The sequence below is a fragment of the Gadus chalcogrammus genome, chromosome 11 (assembly GCF_026213295.1).
Source record: "Gadus chalcogrammus isolate NIFS_2021 chromosome 11, NIFS_Gcha_1.0, whole genome shotgun sequence".
Taxonomy (NCBI): Eukaryota; Metazoa; Chordata; class Actinopteri; order Gadiformes; family Gadidae; genus Gadus; species Gadus chalcogrammus.
The window spans coordinates 12,701,792-12,724,275 of record NC_079422.1 but is presented as its reverse complement, the minus strand read 5'-3'; the positions used below and the strand labels follow the sequence as shown (position 1 = coordinate 12,724,275).

The 22,484-nt window shown below is 48.9% G+C and overlaps 1 protein-coding gene across 5 annotated transcripts in view; it reads left to right on the top strand.

Annotated features, from left to right (window-relative positions):
- phldb2b (pleckstrin homology-like domain, family B, member 2b) overlaps positions 1-22,484 on the top strand; it is a 39,028-nt gene that overhangs the window by 10,987 nt on the left and 5,557 nt on the right. For 2 of the 5 annotated variants that reach the window (XM_056601635.1, XM_056601631.1), the window contains 13 exons: positions 2,659-2,843; positions 3,485-4,711; positions 8,886-9,317; positions 10,286-10,429; positions 10,919-11,056; positions 12,568-12,696; positions 13,769-13,924; positions 14,842-14,952; positions 15,253-15,327; positions 16,277-16,429; positions 17,107-17,250; positions 17,466-17,565; positions 18,786-18,936. In XM_056601635.1, the coding sequence (XP_056457610.1) occupies positions 2,659-2,843; positions 3,485-4,711; positions 8,886-9,317; positions 10,286-10,429; positions 10,919-11,056; positions 12,568-12,696; positions 13,769-13,924; positions 14,842-14,952; positions 15,253-15,327; positions 16,277-16,429; positions 17,107-17,250; positions 17,466-17,565; positions 18,786-18,936 (3,145 nt within the window). Of the gene's footprint in view, positions 1-2,658; positions 2,844-3,484; positions 4,712-8,885; positions 9,318-10,285; positions 10,430-10,918; positions 11,057-12,567; positions 12,697-13,768; positions 13,925-14,841; positions 14,953-15,252; positions 15,328-15,463; positions 15,611-16,276; positions 16,430-17,106; positions 17,251-17,465; positions 17,566-18,785; positions 18,937-22,484 lie in introns of all 5 variants that reach the window. The other 3 variants (XM_056601632.1, XM_056601633.1, XM_056601634.1) reach the window with 3 other exon arrangements.

The window sequence follows — 22,484 nt, the reverse complement described above, 5'->3', positions numbered from 1 at the left end:
CAAAAAGGCACTGTGGCAAATGATGGCATGAAAACATGGTTACCTATTGACACTATCATGTTGTTTTTATATATTTTTTGGAAGTTATTAATCCATTCAGTATCATAGAAGATAAGAATCAGGATTCAATTTCCACCATGAATCGATTTCCCCCTCCCCCCAACCCTTCAATGCACATGACCACAACTCGGATCAATTAAATCAAGTCCATATATATTTATATATTTTTTAGGACTAAAGAGTCTTGGATTCGATGCAATACCTTTAGGGCATGCACACTTTGCATGGGAGGCTGTTGTGGGAATCGCCCCCCTAACCCAGGCAGACTCGATGCTAGGCCCCTCCTCTTCAGCTTGTCCAAACATTGGCCACGTGATCCACCTTATAGCTGAGTCGAATAACAAGAGTGTAGTGGAGGTGCGGTGTGGCCGTTTCCGTTCCAACAGACGAGTGTAAAATGCTCGCCTAGGTGGCAGATGCATTCTGGGACGCGGTCAGGAGGATGGGGCTGGGGTTTTCACACCACGCTGACGATGCGTCGGAGGTGTCCTCAGCTAGCCCCCGCACAGCGAGGGTTTTTGGTGGACGGCGCCCGAGGGAACCGTGCTTGTGGCTCTCCTTGGAATGTTGGACGTGATTGTGCGCCCACCTGTGAGTCGTGTGGCGAGCTCGGGATGGGTTGACCTTCGAGACGCCAGATGTGAACTGGGTGCTGTGCTTTCCGTGGTGAAGTGCCTGCTGTTTCACCCTGCTCTGTTTCACAGGGATTATCTCCGTTGGATGCTTTTGTGATTGTCTTGGGAACACACACACACACATGGACACGCACACACACACACACACATGGACACACACACGCACATACACACACGGGCTCACACACACACACTCTCTTTAGTTATACCCACAGAATGACTTTTTCAACTATTCAAGCTGAAAAATGCATATGATGTTGCCTAAACACACGCACACTTCTTGCACGCATAAACACACACTTGAAAGAGGCTACGAAACCCAGGCACACCGACTTAGCTCAGTGGGGGAGAAGTGTTTTACGCGAGGCAGACCGTAAGCATAAATCTGCCCATGTATGGAGGCAAACACTGTGTGTGTGTTGGATCTCATGATGTCTTTCGTTTCTGACCCATTTACCTTAACCATTTAAGGTTGGAGATTTGTCTCAGACGCATTCATGTTCATAACAATCTCTCTCTCACGATACCTCATAATACCTCATAATACTAACTCAATTGCTCACCAAGACTTCCCCTCAAGTGAAAATATTACCGTTGATGCGTTCAGCATACCTTCTACTTTGGGGTTTTCTAATGACGCCCATACTTAAAACACTGGAAAAGCTTCAACTTTTTTTGAACACACACACACACACACACACACACACACACACACACACACACACACACACACACACACACACACACACACACACACACACACACACACACACACACACACACACACACACACACACTAAAGAGTCCACGTGTGCACTTTGGATTTGCACTGGAAAGTAAAAGTGTGTACCTGCATTAGCTACAACCACATGTGTCCGTTTTAGCGCACTGTGTGTGCGTGGTTGTTAAACGCAGGGTGGTCTTTGTTTTACCACGGTAACACGGTTCTCTTTCCATAGTAAAAACCCCTGATGCCTTCCTTTCCTTGTTTTTTTCATGTTGGAAAGGCTTCTATCGCCCGGTGATGTATGTGGTGTTAAATCCATCACAAAGCAGCTATGTTTGGAGCGCTGGGGCCCTATGCCTTCCCTCACATGGAAGGAGAGGCCCCTGGAGCATTCATCTATGCGGCTTGTACCGCTAATACAAGCATCCGTACGATGGTTTATCACTGCTCTGCAGAGGACTGTGGGTGGGTGTGCATGTGTCTAAAAAAACGTCCATTCGTCTATTTAGGGTTTGCATGTGATTTTTTTTAGATGCATGGGTTGAAAAAATGTTTGGGTGGGGTTGGGGGGGGGGGGGGGGGGGGGGGCTGGGTGGGCTTTTGTGGAAATTCCAGAGCATTCTGTGGTCACTCTTATTTCCTCGTGTGCCAAACGGGGAAACGTGACCCACGTTTAGCCGCCTCTAAGTGTGTGTGTGTGTGTGTGTGTGTGTGTGTGTGTGTGTGTGTGTGTGTGTGTGTGTGTGTGTGTGTGTGTGTGTGTGTGTGTGTGTGTGTGTGTGTGTGCGCGCATGTGCGTGTGTGTGCGCATGTGCGTGTGCGTGTGTGTGTGTCCTGTCGGCGGCCTCGTCTATGAATAGCGTTGGCCTCAGGTACACTCTAAAGGAGAGGGAAACCTCGGGCCCCTCTCTCACTGTGTCACACCTTACGACCCTGAAAAGTGCTTGGGTTCTGCCTTTCATTGTCTCCAAATGTGTTGCCCTATCTCTCTCTATTTCCAAGTGTCTATTTCCACATTCCCACACCCTTCCCTTGCCACATGTCTCGATTCAGCTTTTTCACTGGTTTTGGACTCTTGCCATCCATCCAGAACACATTACAGATGCCAAATTACCAAATCTTTATTTACGACCCAGCAGCAGACACGCACACTCCACATGCACTCCCTCTCTTCTCCAGCTTCACTACAGGCTTCACTGATCCACTCCTCTTCTCTGCCCCTCCTCCCCCTCGCAGACTATCTCAAGTTCAGCAGCGACTACGGCCACTCGCTGGTGGGCGGGGCCAACAGTGGGCGGGGCATGCGCTCCGCCTCGGAGCTGCGGGACCTGATGGACACGCTGCAGCGCAAGAAGCAGGCGCTGGAGAACAGCCTGCGCGCCAACGGGGACGCCAACCCCTCGTACTTCAGCATGACTCAGGTGGGTGACGGGGGGGGGGACACGCGCAGTTAGCTTAGCGACGCTATCCAGGGGTTACTGATTGTGGTGCTTGTTAGTGGCTTTCTTATGTGTTGTGTGACCCATCAACAAACACACTCGTGTGTGTGTGTTTATGTGTGTGTGTGTGTGTGTGTGTGTCCGTGTGGTGTGTGTTTTTGTATTTTCTTTAAACCAGGGTTTACTTATTAGCTCAGTGTGCGTTGCGCTCTGGCGCTACGCACCGTTGATTATGGTTAACCTAGGGCTGTCCTGGTTTTGCCGACAGCACCCATTACAGAGCCCAGGGCTCATTATCTTGTCTTGGGAGTCTTGCGTTCCGCAGTCCCTGTCAACCGGCGGTGGGAAGTGATGAGCCGGGGTTCAGACACAGGGTAGCCTTGAGATGTCCTCCCTGCCCGGTTTCCACTCTGAGGCTAAAAACTGGAAGAGCGCGGTTGTTTGTTTTGTTTTACAAAAACGGTCCAACAGCCTTGAGCGAGCCCACGGTTTCTGAAACCACAGCACGTCCGAAATGCAGGCCCAGCTCTTTATCCGTTTTCCTCCTGTTTCATGCATAATAATGTCAACGGTTGATTTATAATCGTTTGTGTGTGTTTTATTGTTTGTGTTTTTCTTTACAGTCTCCACCCACCACGCCTGCCGCCGTGTCCTCGTCCTATCAGGAGCAGGCCAAGCGTTTCTACGGCTCCGAGCGCCCGCCCCTCTCCCTGAAAGGCATGGCCCCTCCCTCCCCGTCCCGCCGCTCTGACCCCTCCTCTTCCCGCTCCTCGGCCGGCCGCACCCAACCGGCCAACCAGCCGGGCCAATCCCTGCTGACCACGTGGAACGGGGGCGGGTCTTCCCACTCTGTCGCCGGTAGCGACAGCTTCCTCCTCTCGCCCCCCGCCTCCTCCTCCCCCTACCCCTCCCCCCGCTCTCCCTCGGCCGGGGGTGCGGCCAGCATGCCCTCCAGCCCCCGCCTGGGCCGCCGTAGCTACGGCAACCAGGAGACGCCGCCCGTCCCCAGGGCCAGGAAGTACTCGGCGGGCTCGCTCAACTCGCTGTCGACGGCCGGCAGCCACAGCCGCTCGCTGCCGCGCCTCTGCCCCCCCCCCTCGCCCCGGGACCACCACCACCACGGCGGCGGCAGCAGCAGCAACGGCGCCATGACCCTCACAGCGCTGCAGGCGCGGCGCGGCGACCCCAGCGGTGCCTACAGGGCGTCCCGGGACCACCACCCCCACCACAACCACAACGGCAACAACAGCTGCGGCCAGGCGGCGCGGCACGGCGGCCCGAGCCACGGCGCGGCGCAGGGCGACGGCTTCCTGTCCATCTCCCTCTCCAGCCCCCAGTCCCCGGCCCTCCTCCTCTCCTCCCCCTCCTCCTCGCCGTCCCCGTACTCCCCCTACTCCCCCTACTCCCCCGTCGCCAGCAGCACCGCCTCCCCCTTAGTCTCGCCCGCCCCGAGCTCCGCCGGCGGCCCCACCCCGCCCGACGTGACCCTCCCGTCCAAGGCGGGGGGCTCGTCGTCCCCCCGCGTCGCCAAGAAGCTCAGCCTGACCTCCACCAGCTCCCTGGCCTCCCTCAGCCCGGGGGGCTCCGGCCCCGGCGGGGAGAAGGAGCGGCCGGTGTTCGGGGAGAGGGGGGCTTCGTTCGGGAAGGCCGGCCTGGAGGCGGGGTCCGGCTTCGGGGAGAGGAGGCAGTCGTTTGGCAAGGCGGGGCTAGGGGCCGGCCAGCCGCCGCAGCCGGGGGCGTTCCGGGAGCGGAGGGGCAGCATCAGCTCGCTGAGCGGGAAGGAGGAGCTCTCGGACTACCACCTGAGGCAGCGCGACGAGAGGCTCCGCGAGCAGGAGGTGGAGAGGCTGGTGAGTGAAACGGACTGCATTATGAAGCGCTGTCATCCAAAGCGCCTTACAGTACGGCCTAGGGCTGGGTATCCTGGCCAATTAACTAAATCGATTCGATTTCGATTCATAAGGTTCTGAATCGATTAATGACGATTCGATTTGATTAGATTAAATCGGCTCTTAAATAAGGAAAATGGCTCAACTGTGTAACAAAATACAAATGTACTTTATTTTTTCTCTTCATCTAAAACAACAGGTTTTAAGTGCAAACTTGTAAATCGGAAAAGAAAAAAGTCTCCAAAGTGCAATTTTTAATTTAGAAAGGAATTGCAAAAGTGTGAAAAGTGTACTTGAACTACAACATTCCATCACTGCAAATTGCATTAAGGCATTGTTTATTAAAGTGCAAAAAAATAAATAATGGTTACAAAACAAAACAATGTCATGCCCTATGAATCGATATTGCAATATGTAAAAGAGAACGATCGAAAATCGATTCTTTACCCAGCCCTAGTAGTGCCTGACATTCACCCATTCATGCACCCATTCACACACCGACGGTGGGGTCAACCATGCAAGGTGACAGCCAGCTCGTCGGGAGCAGTTTAGGGTTAGGTGCCTTGCTCAGGGTCACCTCGACACTCGATCGAACCAGCAACCTTTCCGTTACCAGCCAACCCGCTCTACCTCCTGATCCACTGCCGGCCCTGAGTGATGTGTCTGCACCGTCGGAGCCCCGGGGCGATCCATTTGAGGGGAGCCACGTGCCGTCCATATGGCGCGTGTGCACCAGTGATCATAAACATCACCTCGGCTGCTCTTTATTACCCTCCTAGTCCAGTTCCACATTTGTTTTGATGGAACAGATTAAACACGCTGGAAGGAAGAAATACGTTCAGGATAGGAATGTTTTTCTTCTGTCTGACCTCTCTGGTACTTTTTAAAACGTCCTTCACTAACGCACGCACGCACGCCACTAAATAGATGCCTTTCGCCGCCAACCCAAACTAAGAGAGTGAGATTGAGAGTGTGTGTGTGTGTGTGTGTGTGTGTGTGTGTGTGTGTGTGTGTGTGTGTGTGTGTGTGTGTGTGTGTGTGTGTGTGTGCGCGCGTGCGCACACATCTGTCCATGTCAAATCTGGAGAAGTGCCCACCAAAGGTTGGACCACTGAACGAGCCACAAGGCTGATGGCTCTGATGTAGAAACCCAGCCTAAATTACAGGGCCTGGTTTTACTATGGCAGGTGCATAAATACTGCAGTGCACATTGCTTGGACTGTGGGGATGTTATGTTGGGAAAGTCGTCCTATGCAAAAATATTTGGGGAAAAACAAGCCCTGCCGGTTCTTAATTCGTTTTTAATTGTTTGCACAACAATCCTGTGTGTGTGTGTGTGTGTGTGTGTGTGTGTGTGTGTGTGTGTGTGTGTGTGTGTGTGTGTGTGTGTGTGTGTGTGTGTGTGTGTGTGTGTGTGTGTGTGTGTGTGTCTGTGTGTGTGTGTGTGTGTGTGTTTTCTTCTTCTGGGTCTTATCCAGTTCCAAGATAATTAGGACCACACTTTCATGGGAACCAGCTTGGTGTCACCATCAGCCCATGGAATACCACTTCATATCACTAAAGCAACCTTGATATCCACCATAGAAAACACAGATCTAAAACACTGATACGTCCTTTCAAACCTGCATACGCTTGGATTTGACAGTTGGTGCACGTCTCGGTTTGTTTTTTGAGCTCTGACCGGGCATTGCCCCGTAGTTGAATAAGCTTGTGGGTTGGAGCTCACCCGCGCTTCTGTAAACTGGGAGTCACTGTCAAGAACTCTCCCTGTAATAAGAACGTTGCTATGAATTTTTGGCTTTGTTTATTTTCCTCACTGATACAGAATGGCTTCAGAATACGCTACCTTGTAGAGCGGGGTTGAGCCGTCTGTCCTTTAAGTATTTGGTCTTCTCTTAATGGATCATAAACCGTTGGTGTGTGTGGCCCGCAGTGTTATACTGTGCAGGATCAGAATTTTTGACTGGCTTTCTTGGCACGTCTTGCCCGCGTCTGCCCTCTAGTGGTTGGTGTGCTTCCAGACGACTCTGTGCTAAGTGCTACCAGGAATGACATCTGGCCTTTTGGATGAATTATTACCAATATTCTCCATCCAGAAGGAATAGTTTCACACTTGGGGACATTGTGTCTTACATGTAAAAGACTTGCATAAAAAAAGACAGATGGACGTTTCCAGTCAGACGACAGCTACAGATCCCGGAGTAAAGACATCATTCTGCATTGAAATTCAGCCAAGAGTTTTACTAAAAGAAGACTTAAGAGAAGAGACGGAGGGGATTTCTGAAAAATACAGACCCTGTGTCCCTCTTTCATTACACACTAGACACTCTTTCATTAAATTCATATTGCCTGAACAATAAACGGAAGAGAATAAATTAGATGAATGCAAACTGGAAGGAGATATATATGTAATTTATTCATCCCCTGCATGACAATGTGCCAAACCAACAGCGCATATGCCCCCCTGTAGTTTTACATTCATCCCTCTCCCCTTCCCCTTCTTTTCCACTTACTCTTGATGTATCTCTACTGATACTCTTCTAAATCATCTACTCTTTCTCTTCCTCCCGCTCTCTGTCGCTATCCTTCTCTCTCTCTTTTGACTGCTGATTACCATAAGCTCTACAGTGGCGTGTCTCCGTGAGAATAGAACAAGGTGACACATTGGGCACAGGCTCGCTGTGCCACTGTCATTAAACGTGGTGTCCTCCCAATCTCTGACACGTTCAGGATTGTCTTGTTTATGGGTAGTGTTGTTTCTGAATGAGGTCCTGATGTGGGTTTTATTTGATTTAAAGTCTATGAGATTGAGATGGTATATTCTTAAATGCGTTTGTAGAAAGTGGTACTGGTATATCAATGATTAAACCAGAGGACATCAAGTTTTTTACATTTTAATTTTATATTTTGTTACTCAAATTCATTTTCTGCATACTGGCTTTGTATTGGGAACGTCCTCCAAACTGACTTCAAACCACAGCTCACAGTTGTCCACCTTCTTAATAGCAACACACACACACACACACACACACACACACACACACACACACACACACACACACACACACACACACACACACACACACACACACACACACACACACACACACACACACACACACACACACTAATGTAATGATCCCAGGCGGGGGTGCAGTGCAGCTCCCACCAGCAGGGAGCTGAGGGTAAAACCTATGGGGGGTGTATTTTGAGCCTCTTCAGCCTCCATAGTTCGAAAGGGGTACACGCAACACAGAGAGCGTCTCAGAAGGTTTCTCTCTTGGGGAATAGCATGTGGATTACTCGGAATAGATACGCTATTTTCTTTACGTGGATATATGTTGACTTTGTAGATATAGACTTTGAGTAGAGTGGATTTTGTGTGGGATTGGACCGGTGCAGACATTTTTCAACAGTCCCACCATTGTTTTATCTCGAGGAGTTAACGGCTGCAATGCTCCCACAGGTAACTTTTGGAAATTAAAACTGAAAACTAGACATTACTTAAAACTAAGTCACTGTCTAACAAATTGCATGTACTGGACTGGTAATGAATTCATTTGTATATGGGTTTAATAATAGTGGAAGGTCATGCACCGAGTGGTGTGTCATGTACTTATATTTGCATCATTACAAACAAGCTCACCGTTTGGACTTAGATTTAGAACATTATGTTTACACATTTATAATGCATGATATAATATCTAATCTAATCTTGAAATAATATAATCATACGATACTGTAGTAACATAATAAAACGTGCATGAGGTATGCTGCCGAATTATACTGTAATAGTCTTTAATACATACTCCATCTGTCCGTCAGTCCGTTCTGCTGTGAGGTCCGTCAGGGAGGGACGTAGTCAGTAGTCGGGTCGCCTCGCTGGGCTGGCCTTGAGGCCGCGGTGGGCCTGCCAGACCTCAAGAGAGAGAACACAGCCGTCGGGGTCATGAAGGGTCCTGGACTATGAACAGTCCTTTCCTCCGGCAGTGCCGATAAAAGATTAAAATGTCCTCCAGGGAGTTCAGCCCACGAGCGAGGGAGTCCGCGGCCCGGACCGCTCTCTGATCTTCAGCTTCCGATCCTCCCCCTCTCTGACCCGTGCGTGACTCTTTGTCTCCCCCCTCCCCCTCAGGAACGCCAGCGGCTGGAGACCATCCTGTCCCTGTGTTCGGAGCTGGGGGCCCAAGACCACGAGGATGAGGGCCCCGGGGCCGGCTCGGCCGCGTCGGACCTCCAGAAGATCAACCAGGAGCTGGAGAAGCTGCGTCTCTATGACGACGACGACGACGACGACGAAGACCGGGACGGCGACGATGAGGTCACCATCGACGATGACGACGCCACCGCCGCCTCCGTGTTCTCCGACGTCTCGGCCCTCAACGGCAGCGTCAACGGCGACCGGGGCGGCGGCCCCCTCTCCCCGGAGAACGGTTACTATGACGACGGGCCGCGGGCGCGCCACCGGCGCAGCAGCGGGAACCGCGACGGCAGGGCGGAGTCGCCGGCCGTCAGTCTGCGGAGCTCCGCCCCTTCCCCCTCCCCACGCATGCAAAGGACCAATGAGGTAGGAGAGATAACTGCACATAGTTGTATTCCAACCAATTTAGCATCATTATTATTATTATAAAATGACAAAAATGTGCATAGAGATTTTAGTTGTCCAATTACCTTGGCACTTTACAATTAGCTAGCTATCGTGTCAGAAGTCGTGAAGTCCAAACAAATGCCTCCTCCCTGAATGCTCCCACACGCAGGGAAGCAGAGTGGGGGGGTGATTAAAGTGTAGAGAGAGTTGGGCCCGTCACCTACCTACACTTCATCATCACATCACAGTGTAGTGTCATCTCCCAGAGTCTCCATCAAGGGCTTAATCACACTTAACGTGGCAGATTTCACACTCTGAAAGAGGTGTGTGTGTGTGTGTGTGTGTGTGTGTGTGTGTGTGTGTGTGTGTGTGTGTGTGTGTGTGTGTGTGTGTGTGTGTGTGTGTGTGTGTGTGTGTGTGTGTGTGTGTGTGTGTGTGTGTGTGTGTGTCCAGGAGCCACTTCTTGTTCCCCAAGTTCCCACACACACAACTTCAGATGCACCAGTGCCCCTACAAAGTGGAGACACCTTCTTATTGGATTAGAGAGTGCTAAAAGTGACCCAAGAAACAACAACAGCTGTCGTGTGTGTGTGTGTGTGTGCGTGCTTGTATTATACATGCTGAACAAATTACACAAATAGACACACACATCCACACCTACCGAGCGGTACCCAACAGTTGACCACCGTTTCCCACGCTCAAAACACATCTGTTCAAAACTGCCTATGGCTATGCCTCTTACTATTGTTATCATTATTATTCTCTTATCTTTTTTGTTTCTTTTTAAAGACTCTTGTGTACGGTGTCCTTGAGTGCAGAGAAAGGCGCTTTCACATTAAATTATTATTCTCACGAGTCGCGGGCCCCACCCCCAGGAGTGGTGGCGATACAACGGGGGGGTCATTGTGTTGATGATGTCATAACTACCCCCCCCCCCCCCCCCCCAGATGGTGGAGGAGGGGGCACGGCAGCGGCGTGCGCAGGAGGCCCGGCGGACGGAGGAGGAGCGCGTCCAGGTGCTGAACAACATGGAGGAGCTGGAGCAGAAGGTCAAGGAGCTCAGCAACCAGATGGAGGAGTCCGTCCGGGAGGTGAGGGGGGGCGGGGCCGAAGGTGTGGGGGGGCTTGGAGTCCTCCCGTGTTTTCATTGGCCGAGAGCGATTGACCTGTAAAGCCCCGGTCGTCCGGTGCGAGGTTTAACGGCTACGAAAGGGGAGGAAAATAAACAGACCCGAGCAATGGATGAGGGATTGGAATATTTCCATCGTTAAGTTGGAATGTCTTAATGAAACACAGGCGATGAAATGTTTGGATCTGTTATTTGATTCATTTTTGATTTGGTTTGATTTAGTTTTTGAAATCCCAGGATGGAATTCGTTGACGTTCAGATAAAAAAAAGATAGAAAAAAAAAGTTGTACAACAAATTGGTAACACACGTTGTTCATACTGTGTGTGTGTGTGTGTGTGTGTGTGTGTGTGTGTGTGTGTGTGTGTGTGTGTGTGTGTGTGTGTGTGTGTGTGTGTGTGTGTGTGTGTGTGTGTGTGTGTGTGTGTGTGTGTGCGTGTGTCTTGCCTGCAGGTGGAGGTGGAGCGTGCCCTGGTGGAGGCGGAGCAGGAGGCGGAGCTGTCTGCGCTCCAGAGGGAGAAGGACGGCCTGGAGGACCTCCACAGCAAGATGGACGCCCTGGAGAGCAGGGCCCAGACGGAGAAGGACAAGGTGGGTGGAGATACTCAAACCAGCTGTCGATGTGGTGCTCCTATGTAGGGGGAAGTTGTGAGAATCAGCCAACAAGGACACGTAGACCCCCACAGATGAGGAAGAGAAGGTAAGAGAGACGTTTGCTGTGACTGGGACACTGCAGACAGGATGTCCCTCAACCCAGATGGAAGACCAGAAAAGAGTCATTGTCACCAGTATCTTAGGATAACGTTTTCCATTTTTCGAGATTTTGTTGCAAAAATTCATGAAAACACAGTGAGTTAGACAGCCAAGTGTGGGAGGGGAGAGGAGGGGAGGACATGAAACAAAGAACCGTGGGCAGGAATCCAACCCGGGTCGCTGCCCCAAGTACAGAACCTAATGTTGGGCGCTCTCCACAGTGAGCTGCCCTGGTTAACGAGCGACAAGGCGATGAACAGACGTCAATCCTGAGGGATGGGGTGGATGGAGGGATTGTATTAGTTTATTGGCATTCAGCCATTATTGAATTAAGTTTTACTCAAAGCCCCCTCACGAATGCGTGCGTGCACTTCGACACACACACACACACACACACGCACGCACACACACGCACCACACGTGGGTCTCGTTGATGGGTCGTGTGAGCGTTAATCCTTCTTCTGGCCACCGTGGTCCAAATATACAGCTGCTAATACTGTACAGGCTGCAGCAGTTCTCCAGTGGTCCTGCTATGTCCTCCGGTGTGTGTGTAAGAGAGAGGGGGTATTTCCATTCATGTGTAGCATCAGTGAGGTATGAAATGTATATTTGTGTTTGGACGGATAGCCCAGGGTGTTTCCAAGAAAAGTGTCTTTATGGGGTGAGTGTCTCCGGTGTGTAGTTGAAGTCTGGCGCTCTTTTCTGATGTTGAGTCTTGTACAGACTTCCCTCAATGCAGTGAGGCAAGACCCAACCATGTGGGAGATGGGTGTGAGGTCTTCTGTGTTTAGTGGCCGAAAGCGTGACATGCTACTGGGCTGTGTGTGTGTGTGTGTGTGTGTATGTGTATGTGTGAGTCCATCCATATAAACATCCATAAAACCATGACCTCCTAATTCCACGTTACAACAATACGTTCCTCCATCTCATCCCTCCTCGTTGTCTCTCCTGTACCTCCTCCCCTCGGCTCCTCCTCATTACCTCATGCTCAACTTCCCCCCGCCCCGCCCCCCCCTCCCCTGCAGGACTGTCAGGCCTCCCGGTCGCCGTAGTAACTAACTGTGCCTCCTGTGTACCCCACTAACGCTGCTATCCTCTCTGTCCTGTGTGTGTGTGTGTGTGTGTGTGTGTGTGTGTGTGTGTGTGTGTGTGTGTGTGTGTGTGTGTGTGTGTGTGTGTGTGTGTGTGTGTGTGTGTGTGTGTGTGTGCACGCCTGCCAATGCCTGCATGTGTGAATGTGTGTATATGTGTACGTGTTTTGCGATCGTGTGCGTTTGTGTGCACGTATGGGTGTGTTTGCGGTCATGTGCATTTGTGTGCACATATGGGTGTGTGTGTGTGTGTGGCAGGCCTGCGAGCTGTTGAGCATAGAGAGGGGCAGGGTAGAGAGGTTGGCTCAGAGTGTGTGTGAACAGCGCACCCTGCTGGACAGCTGCCCTGAGGCCACCAAGGAGCCGCTCCAGGAACAGCTGGTCAGGGTCAGTACACACGCACACGAGCACATGCACATGGACACTCTCACACACACACACACATACATACAAACATACAGATACAAATCCTATATTTAAAATACATCATAAAAAAATAGATGACACACAATACACATAATCATAAGCTTATGATTAGGTGAATGTTCCAATTAAGATATATAAACGTATTCACACACACACAGACACAGACACACACACAGACAGACACACGCACGCACAATTATATCAGTGTTATTACAACTAATAATTATTATTACTATTAATCTGTAATACTGACTCTGCCAACCCCCTGGTCCTGTTCATCCCACATTTCTGCTTCGTCCTCTTCCTCATGCTCAAGTCACTTGTATGTTGCCAGGGGCTGATATGTTGTGTAGCCGTCCGAAGCATCACTTTGTTATGTATGTTGGTGCTAACGCTTTTGAAATCATTGCCTATTATAAAACACACAGTATTATTGAATTGTATTGTATCATTGAGCGTCTTTTTCTGTAGATGCTTCATACTGACATCTGTTGTTGCAGATCTTACGCACGCATGCTGGGCCCAGAGCGATAGATGTTTGTGGGAGCGTGTGTGTAGGCAACATGGTGGTCGTCTGTTGTGCGTTGCATGGCTTGGTGTTGCTGGGTTGAAGTTCTGCGTGCGTTTATCAAATGACATTTGTCTTTCTCTGTCATTTCTGTCTGTTGTTGCTGTGTTTTTGTACAAAGAAATGTTTCCAATTAATTCTGTAAAAGTGAACATTTATGATGCACTTCTTAACTATTACGGAAGAAATGGCAAACTAAGTTTTGTATTCATGTAAACCAATTAGGTATGCTGATTGGATGGGAAATGTACCCTCCAATCATTTCTTGGGAAGTTTCAGTGTGATGCACGGATTGTTAGGTGTATTAACTGTGTGTGGTATTAGCTGTGTTTGGTTTGGCATGTGACTTACCAGTTTATCGTTTCTTTCTGCGGTCTTCGATACAATAGCGGCTCTTCTGCTCTCATTTTGCTTTATTTTCTCCTCTGTTTTATATTTTTTTCGGTGTGTGTGCGCATGTGTTAGGACTGCGAGGCCCTAGAGGCGGAGTCTAAGCGCTTCGAGGACCTGGAGTTCCAGCAGCTGGAGAGTGAGAGCCGGCAGGACGAGGAGAAGGAGAACCAGACGCAGCACCTCCTCCGCGAGGCCGCCGACTACCAGCGCAGCATGGTCACGCGCAAGGTGTGTGTGTGTGTGTGTGTGTGTTTGTGTGTGATTTAGCACCAATATCAAACTTGACATGGGAGAAAAGATGTGTGACATGATATTCAATTTTCAATACTTCTGCAAAATAAATGTCCATAACCTGTATGTTTTGAACACTTTTCTCTTAAAAGCAGTGTCTTGCGGCAATTCAAACCCTTAGTTTGTTGGTCAGTATAAGTTTATAGTAATACTTTGTTCTCAAATGCAGTGTTCTGCTGCATTTAAAACCCCTAGTTTGTTTGTCAGTATAAATAAAGTGTGTTTATATTAAGAGAGCTACGTGAAGCGCAAAGTTGAATGCATTCTGGGTAAAGCCAAGGTCAATGCATTCTGGGGAAAGCCAACTTAAATTCGTTCTGTGTAAAGCCAAGGTAAATGCATTCTGCTTAGAGCAAAGGTAAATTACTTCTAGGTAAAATGCCCTACAATGGCAAAGCGTAGTAACAGCTATTTTGGGTATAGGTAAATACAACTCAAAGTTAGCTATGGTATATATGTTTTATCTTGAGACACAACATCATGATTCAAACTCTCTGTTTTTGCGTAAAGAATATGTTAAAATCATGGTGACTACAAAATCGGACCAAAAACCAAGAGAGCCTGCAGTATTTGCCGTTTCCCCGTGCAGATACTGCGGTCTGCCATGGTTTTCTATGTACGTCACCAATAAAATGGCAGGGATTAGTCTGTTGATAATAATGAAGACGAAGATGAGGATGTTAATGCGTAACCACGCGTTTAACTTAATTGAAGCTGCTATTCCAACTGAATAATACTCTTATACAAATAGAAATCAAGTAGAATGTTAAGACATTTAAAGGTTTACAAAAAGGTTTGCCTTTGTAAGGGCAGTAAAGTCAAGTGAAATGAATGTTTTTGCTGTTTGATTGCAGGAGCGGTTACTTACCCTTAAGAAGCAGGCCACACAAATTACCCAGCAGGCACAGCGAGAGAAAGAGTGCTTCCTGAAGGAGAAAAGCAACCTGGAACAGATGCTACAGAGGGTGGGTGTGTGTGTGTGAGTGTGTGTGTGCGTGTGTGCATGCGCACGCACATCATCCACTTACAGGAGTAAATATATTAACATGCCCACGGTTTCTCAGGAAAGCTTTTGCGAGACGTTCTTGAAACTTTTTTATTTGCGCCTTTGTGGTTATGTCTGTATGTGTTTCGTTATTTCCCTGTCGTAAACCGAAAAACGCTCCCGTTCATTAGATTGTTTTGGGAGTTGTTAAAGGATGGAAAGAAAAACCTTCCAAGTCCTCAGCCAGTCATGTTTCTTGTTACTCTGTCTGCCCTCGTAGGAGAAGGAAAACCTCAGCAGTCTGGAGAGGAAATATGCTGACCTCACTGGGGGGCGGGGCTTCACCTTGAGGGAGGTACGTCTGACCGATTGACAGCCCGTCACACCTGTCGGGACTCTTTACATCCGCCCTAAGCGATGGACCTGCTTGGTCGTCCGGGCCAAACGCTCACTCTAAACCTCTTCCATTTTCCTTTCCTTTTGCATCCCAGAATAAAGCAAATCTGGCTGACGTGCGTCGATCCCCTAGCGACCGTTGTCGTGACAACGCTCTGTTTCCTCTTCCTCCTCCTCCTCTTCCTGCTGACTTACGGGCCCTCGCAGCCCTTCTTTCCTCTCTCTCTCGAAAGAACGCAGAGGTACACCATCTACCCTTCCCTCTCCTCCCCCTCACCCTCTCACCCCCCTCACCCTCTCACCCTCTCACGTCTTGTCTGGGGTTTCCGTTCTCTCATGGCGAAGCGTCTTGCCATGGTTCTTCACATTTCTTCCTCCCTTTCCCTTCCTAGGTTAGTTTCCCACTTCTTTTATCCCCCTTCGTGTTTGAAGGAAATGGCATTGAAATGTATTTCGTCCATTTTTTTTACGGGATGGAAAACAGGAATGACTCCTAGAACAAATGATATCAGGATATTTCTTTATTTTCTACCTGCTCCTCTCAGCTTCTACTCACACTCACACACACACGGGCACAGCTTAACATTGAAATTGCAGCTCCATCTGTCTTACTAAGGAATCACGTGTCAAGGCCTTGTCTGTTCCACTAATAACCGATATTAACTGTACGATGTTAACTGTTTGTTGTCAAATGTTCTACTAAATTACGAAAAAAAAGTCAAACTACTACTTTTTGTGTCATGTCCATCCGCAATTTTGCTTTGAAACTGAAATTCAGCTATAAAAAAATGTTTTGTATTGTATTAACAACTAATGACTAATTAAACATCCTCACCTTGGCTGAATCACTCCAAACTTCACCACTCACCCTCTTTTTCTCCCCTGTTTTCTGACTTGGTATGTTCCAGGGTTATGTCACAGTCAGTGAAATCAATGACATTTACTCCCAGCGCGGGGGGGACTCTAATCCCGCCGCTGCCCCCACTTACACCAATACCTCCCCCGAATCCCAGCTTAGCTCCTCCCCCGACGACGGAGCTCCAAAATCGTCCGAGGATGAGGTGTGTGTTGTCATGCGTCATACTTCCTTTTTTCATTCGAAAAATCCATTGCTAGGAATACTGCTCCTCCACACATAGACCACCCTGTGGACTTCCTGTTTCCCCACCTCTCCTTCCTGTCTTTTCCCCCTTTTCTGACAGAGTTGCCCTCTTCTTTCCAAAGCTCTGTCCCTTCCCAGCGTCTGACAAATTCCCCCTCCCCACCTCCCCACCTTCCTCCCTCTCCTCCTCCTCCTCCTCTTCCTCCTCATCCCAACCTTCCTCCTCCTCCTCCCCCTCCTCTCCCCCCCCACGCCGGCCCCCCCGCCCTCTCTCCAAAGCGCCCTCTGTTCACTGGCCTGAGAACATGGTGTCCTACAGAGAGCCCTCCCCCCTCCCCTCTGACTCTCCTCCCCCCCTCCCTGTCAAACAACACCGCCACCGCCACAGGCAGGTAAAGGGTGTGTGCGCGTGTCGTTGTTAAATAAATGCCTGGTGTGATGTACGACTTTTGTCATGGGATGGTTCGGTATGTGCATTATGGCATGTATATGTGTATGCATCCATAGGTGTGTGTGTGTGTGTGTGTGTGTGTGTGTGTGTGTGTGTGTGTGTGTGTGTGTGTGTCTTGGCAAAATGTCGTCTCCGATCCGCAGTCGTATATTTACGTGTGTGTGTTGCGTTGCGTGTGTCTCCAGCACTTCCGACATCTGGAGGAGAGGAAGCGGTACGAGAAGGAGGGCGGGACTCACATGAGTGACACCTTACCCAGGAAGAGGACCACGCCCCCCATGCCCTCCCAGTTCTCCTGCGCCACGCTCGGACGCAGCTACCCCAACAAGGTACGCCTCTCCGCTCACACACACCGAACCACACAAAACACTAGCATATCGAGTTGAATACTTTGTTAAATTGTGTTAGAGCCTAGAAACAAATCATGTTTCTAGGCTCTAGAAACATGAGGTTTTCTGTACAATCTTGTACAACAGTTTTTTCTATGTAAATATTTTCAAACTATTGACGATTATTTCTTTCCTTATCGCCGGTTTCCGTTCAGACCCACCAACCCTTGGCGCAGAGCTCCAGCTGTGGCAGCTTCCTACCCAGAATGCTCTCCGTCTCAAACAAGGAGTCCGAATCCCGTCGTCTGCATAAAGGTAGTGTTTTATCTATTGCCGGATGAACCATAAATGACTTGGTGCCATCATGTGATGTGCGTTGGTGGGTGGGTGCGTGTGTGTCCGTGCATTACTGGGTGGATCCAACCATATCTCCCTTGTTTACGTACGCATGTATTTTTAGCGGAAAAGATGTTGGAATGTGATTAGTCAAAGGCAGCTCTATTAAATGTCATGTATACGAGCATGCGTGCGTGTCTGCGTTTGTGCGTGCGGTTCGTACACAAGCGCAACACCCCCAGGAGGTGCTCGTTGTGTTTCCCACCGTCGTCTCTATTGCGTTTCCTTTCATGGCGCTTGGATCCACGGTGAACTCTCGTGTGTTCGACCGCAGAGGGGTTCAAACTCTCAGCACGACAACACGCTGTCCCACCAGGCAGACCTCCCCGCTCCCAGCGGTACACATCATGCAGCACTCACCACACAGTCGGACGCTTTGTCATCCTTTTGGATTTAATTCATGAACCACATATCATAGGTTATGGTTCGGGGTAGAGGCAGGAAAGGCATGCAAGCAGATGTCTCCCAGTTTGTCTATGAGACTGGGATCCATTGTGTCCTGTGTGTGTGTGTGTGTGTGTGTGTGTGTGTGTGTGTGTGTGTGTGTGTGTGTGTGTGTGTGTGTGTGTGTGTGTGTGTGTGTGTGTGTGTGTGTGTGTGTGTGATGGAAGTTATTTAGGAAAGGGAGCTTATTTGGCCCCATAGGTCCCTTGTGGTCCCTTGAGCGGGGTCATCAGATGGGTGGGTCTGCTGTCTGGGACAGATGGTATCAGAGCTGTGTGTGTGTGCCCTTCCTGTAGTCAAGAGACCAGTAGCTCTGTTTAAAGAGTGTTGGATGAGTCATTCAGTTAGTCCGGCGATCGTGTCAGAGTGAGCCGAGAGCTTTCTTTTAAACCACTTTTTTTTTGCACTGAACTGAATCTCTTTTTCCTGTGGAATAAGAACGAGTTTTCAACTTCGCCATAGGGAGTGTTGTTGTTTGGGTGTTCATGTTCTTTGTATTGGTGGTCGGAGCACACCTGAATTCATTTCACCGTGGCAGGGATTTGTGATATAAGGTCAGGGGCTAATGAGCTAACCATTGCCCCAGAGGGCGAGCTACAGGCAGGTAAACACACACACTCACACTCACACACACTCATACACCCGAAGACGTGTGCTAACGACCGCTGGCCCTTTTTTCTTCATTTTTTTTTCAGGTCAACCTTCCTCCAGAGCGGCGTCCCAGACCAACGTTTACCTCGACTCGTTTGGTTACCGTGACAACCAGCCCTTTGACACCATGAGCGTGGATAGCTCGGACTCCATAGACACCAGCATCTCTGCCTGCTCCCCCGACAACGTCTCCAGGTCAGTGCTGGCGGGGGACAGTCGGTGTGGTGAACGTCGTTTGTGTGTCTGTGTCTGTGCATTAACGGCCGCAGAAAGCAACTCGAAAGGACTTACTGGACATACTTTCTTCGACCACACACTGTCCTACTCTCCTTTTGGCCTCAGGAAATTTGACACGAATCTGAGAAAGCAAACAGAAACGGACATTAAAAGGGAGAATGCCGGCACTTACATTTCAAAAGTTCATAAAATATGAACTTAAAGAACTGTTTTACAGCTTTTTGGACTGACAACATAGAAGTCTCTTTAGTTTAAATAATGGGAAACATGGACTGTTGAAAGAAAGGGAGGTTGGGGGAGGGAGGGGGGGGGGGGGGGCAAACAAAGGATGAAGGGGAAGAAGGAGGGTGAAGTCGGTTAATGTAAAAAGTGTGTAACTGCAAAGCAGTGGGTTCCCGCCTTGATGCGGTCAATCCTCTGGGAAGTGTGTGTGTGTGTGTGTGTGTGTGTGTGTGTGTGTGTGTGTGTGTGTGTGTGTGTGTGTGTGTGTGTGTGTGTGTGTGTGTGTTGTGAAGACTTGATTAGCATCCGAGGGACTCGGGTTACAGAACTAGGCAAACCTATAGCTTTGCGTATGTGAGTGTGTTTCTCTCTCTCTCTCTCTCTCTCTCTCTCTCTCTCTCTCTCTCTCTCTCTCTCTCTCTCTCTCTCTCTCTCTCTCTCTCTCTCTCTCTCTCTCTCTCTCTCTCTCTCTCTCTCTCTCTCTCTCTCTCTCTCTCTCTCTCTCTCTCTCTCTCTCTCTCTCTCTCTCTCTCTCTCTGTGTGCACGTTCCGAGCGAGCGTCCATTCAATCATCTAATTCCCCCTTGGTCAGGATGAAGGCAGCGAATCAAGATGCAGAGGTAGAATGTGACCTCCCTCCATTACCCCCACGGCCCCCTTCCCAGCAGGACTCAAACCATGTGTGGTGCATACTTCCTCGCCTCGGCCCCAATTTACAGTGGTTCAGTCTACTTCCCTCCTTCACCCAGTCCTTCCCCTCTATCTGCTCCAAATGGTTCAGTCTGCCTCTGCAGAGCTGCAGACTTCCAACGGTCCCATTTGCCAATTTGCGGCGCCATCCCTGAGTATCGTAAAAAGTTTCCCAGGATTAGGTCTGAATTCACAGCTCTGCACACTGAGGGCCGCGTCTGGGATTCAGTTGGGATTTCTTGCAGGAACGTACCTTTACATGGATCTGTACTGGAAGACTTGAACGTCAGAGCACTTGATTCATCCTACCTGACCAGAGATGGGACCGCCTTTGAGCAAGAACAATCAGTGCTGAACTGATTGAAAGACCTCTCTTGGAAAAGTCGTGATTTCTTTTTTGAAGGGGCTTTGAAACCCCGAACCTCGCTTAGACGTAGGCTTAATGGAGTCAATCATCACCGTGAGGAGGGTTCCCTCTCATCGCCTGAGGTAAGACACCGGTGTCCGGGTGCAGAGAAAGGGAAATGTTTTTTAGGCCTTGGCCTGGAAAGAGCCGGATTCCAGAGGGCAGATGGATAACAGATATGCATGTAAATGAGGTATGAGAAGAAGGAGGGTCATTTTGGCAGAGATGAACTGCACTGGGGTATCTCCTTTCAAATCGCTCCTTGCTGCAGGTAACAGAATTCCTGGCCACTTGTCTCTCTGGGTTGAGCGGGAATACTTCAGTCAAACAGTGGATTGGAATATGATCCCTCTCTGGTCTCTTCTGGAATGCTGTCTTTTGTTTTTTAGACCTTGCTTTGATCTGAGCATCATGATTTATATCCAGCATATGTGGATGGAGTAAATTGTTCAGGCCTTTGTTTTTACTGGACTTTTTTTTTCGTCAACTGTGTTTGGTTTTTACAGACCATTGCATTGCATTGATGTTGCAATGTAAATCTTTGAAAACGTCCCCATTTCATGTTGTTTAGATGAAGGGAGACACACTCCCACACTGGAACACTTGAGTCAGCCAACAAATCACCTCTCACTGTAATTACTGTTATACAACTGTTTGTTTTGCAAATGTCTAAGTTGCCTTTACGACTATAACTACGATTTAGTCCTCAATTACTTAAACTTAGGAATTTGCATGTTGATTGGAGTGTGGAGATTATGTTGCCAAGCAGCCAATCGAAATGCTTCTTACATTGAACACTTCAGAGCTTATCAGAGGTGTTTATGCTAGGGTGTTTATCTGAGGCACCTATAATTTCTCTAAATCACTACCTTCCTAATTGCATTTTTTTATGTGTTCCCCATATACCATCTCTTAGTGTATGCTGCTATTGTTTTGTTCTCCCATTCATTACACACACACACACACACACACACACACACACACACACACACACACACACACACACGTTTGTGTAGACTAAAGACTAATGTAAACCATTCCCAAGAGCGGGGGGGGGGGGGGGGGGAGAGAGAGAGACACACAGGGAGGAGACACAGGGAGAGATACACAGGGATAAGACACAGGGAGAGAGACAGAGAGAGAGGATCCTTGGGGCAGCTCTGGCAACTCCCTGGAATGCCTGGGATCAGGATTGTTTGATCCAACACAGACACACGCGTGCACACGTACACAAACACTCCAAAATACACAAACACCCACGTATATACAAACTGCCACACATGCGGGTTCAGGGTAGATGTTAGCTCTGGGGTTGATGATGTAATGCTCTTTTCGTCCATGGTGCTTCCTATGTGATTTTAAGATTATAAAACGACGCAGACAGTATCCATGTGTATACAGTGCAATCCATCACAGATGTCTAAAATACATCTTCTAGGACGACCCTAAGGCAAGGCTAGTTTGAGTATCACTGAACAACGAAAGGATCAGAGCAGCCTTGCCTCTCAATTACAATCTGAATATCGTCTTTATTTTGTTTACATGCTAAGGCTTGTTCAGTTAGCAAAAAGTAAAGCGTTTTCTTTGACTTTTTGTTATTCGTCTAATTGATTTTTTTATAATTCTTTGCTTGTGTGTTTCTTGTCTAATGCCATGTCATCATACTTTATGCATTATGCATGGAGATATAATTTCCTCCAAACTCCTATTGTTTCAAAGACTCTTATCTATCCAGCGTGTGGAACCTTGGTGTGTGGGCAGGTCCATGGTGGTCTGTTCACTCCCAGAGCAAGGGAACAAACTGGCTCTTTTAGCTGACTGTCTTTAACAGCAACGGTTGTCCTACCATATAACATGCTTGATATGTAGTCTGACTTCCATTGATTTAAGTCCAGATCAACTCTGTCGTACTTTTTTACTAGCAGTTGTTTATTTATAAGTACCAATCACGTCTCGGTCTACATACCGGAGATATCCTTTGATTATTTGGTCCCTGAAGACTGGGATCAGCAGCAACGGACTCTCTTCACATGTTTAACATATGTAGACCAATCCAAGTCCGTTCCAAGGAATTCTATCAAAAACACGTTATCTTGAAGAGAAAGGGGGAAACAGGCATCCACACAACAGTCAGGCAGCTGCCTTCAACATTTCAAGGGAGCAATACTGGAAGACACATGTATGCAGT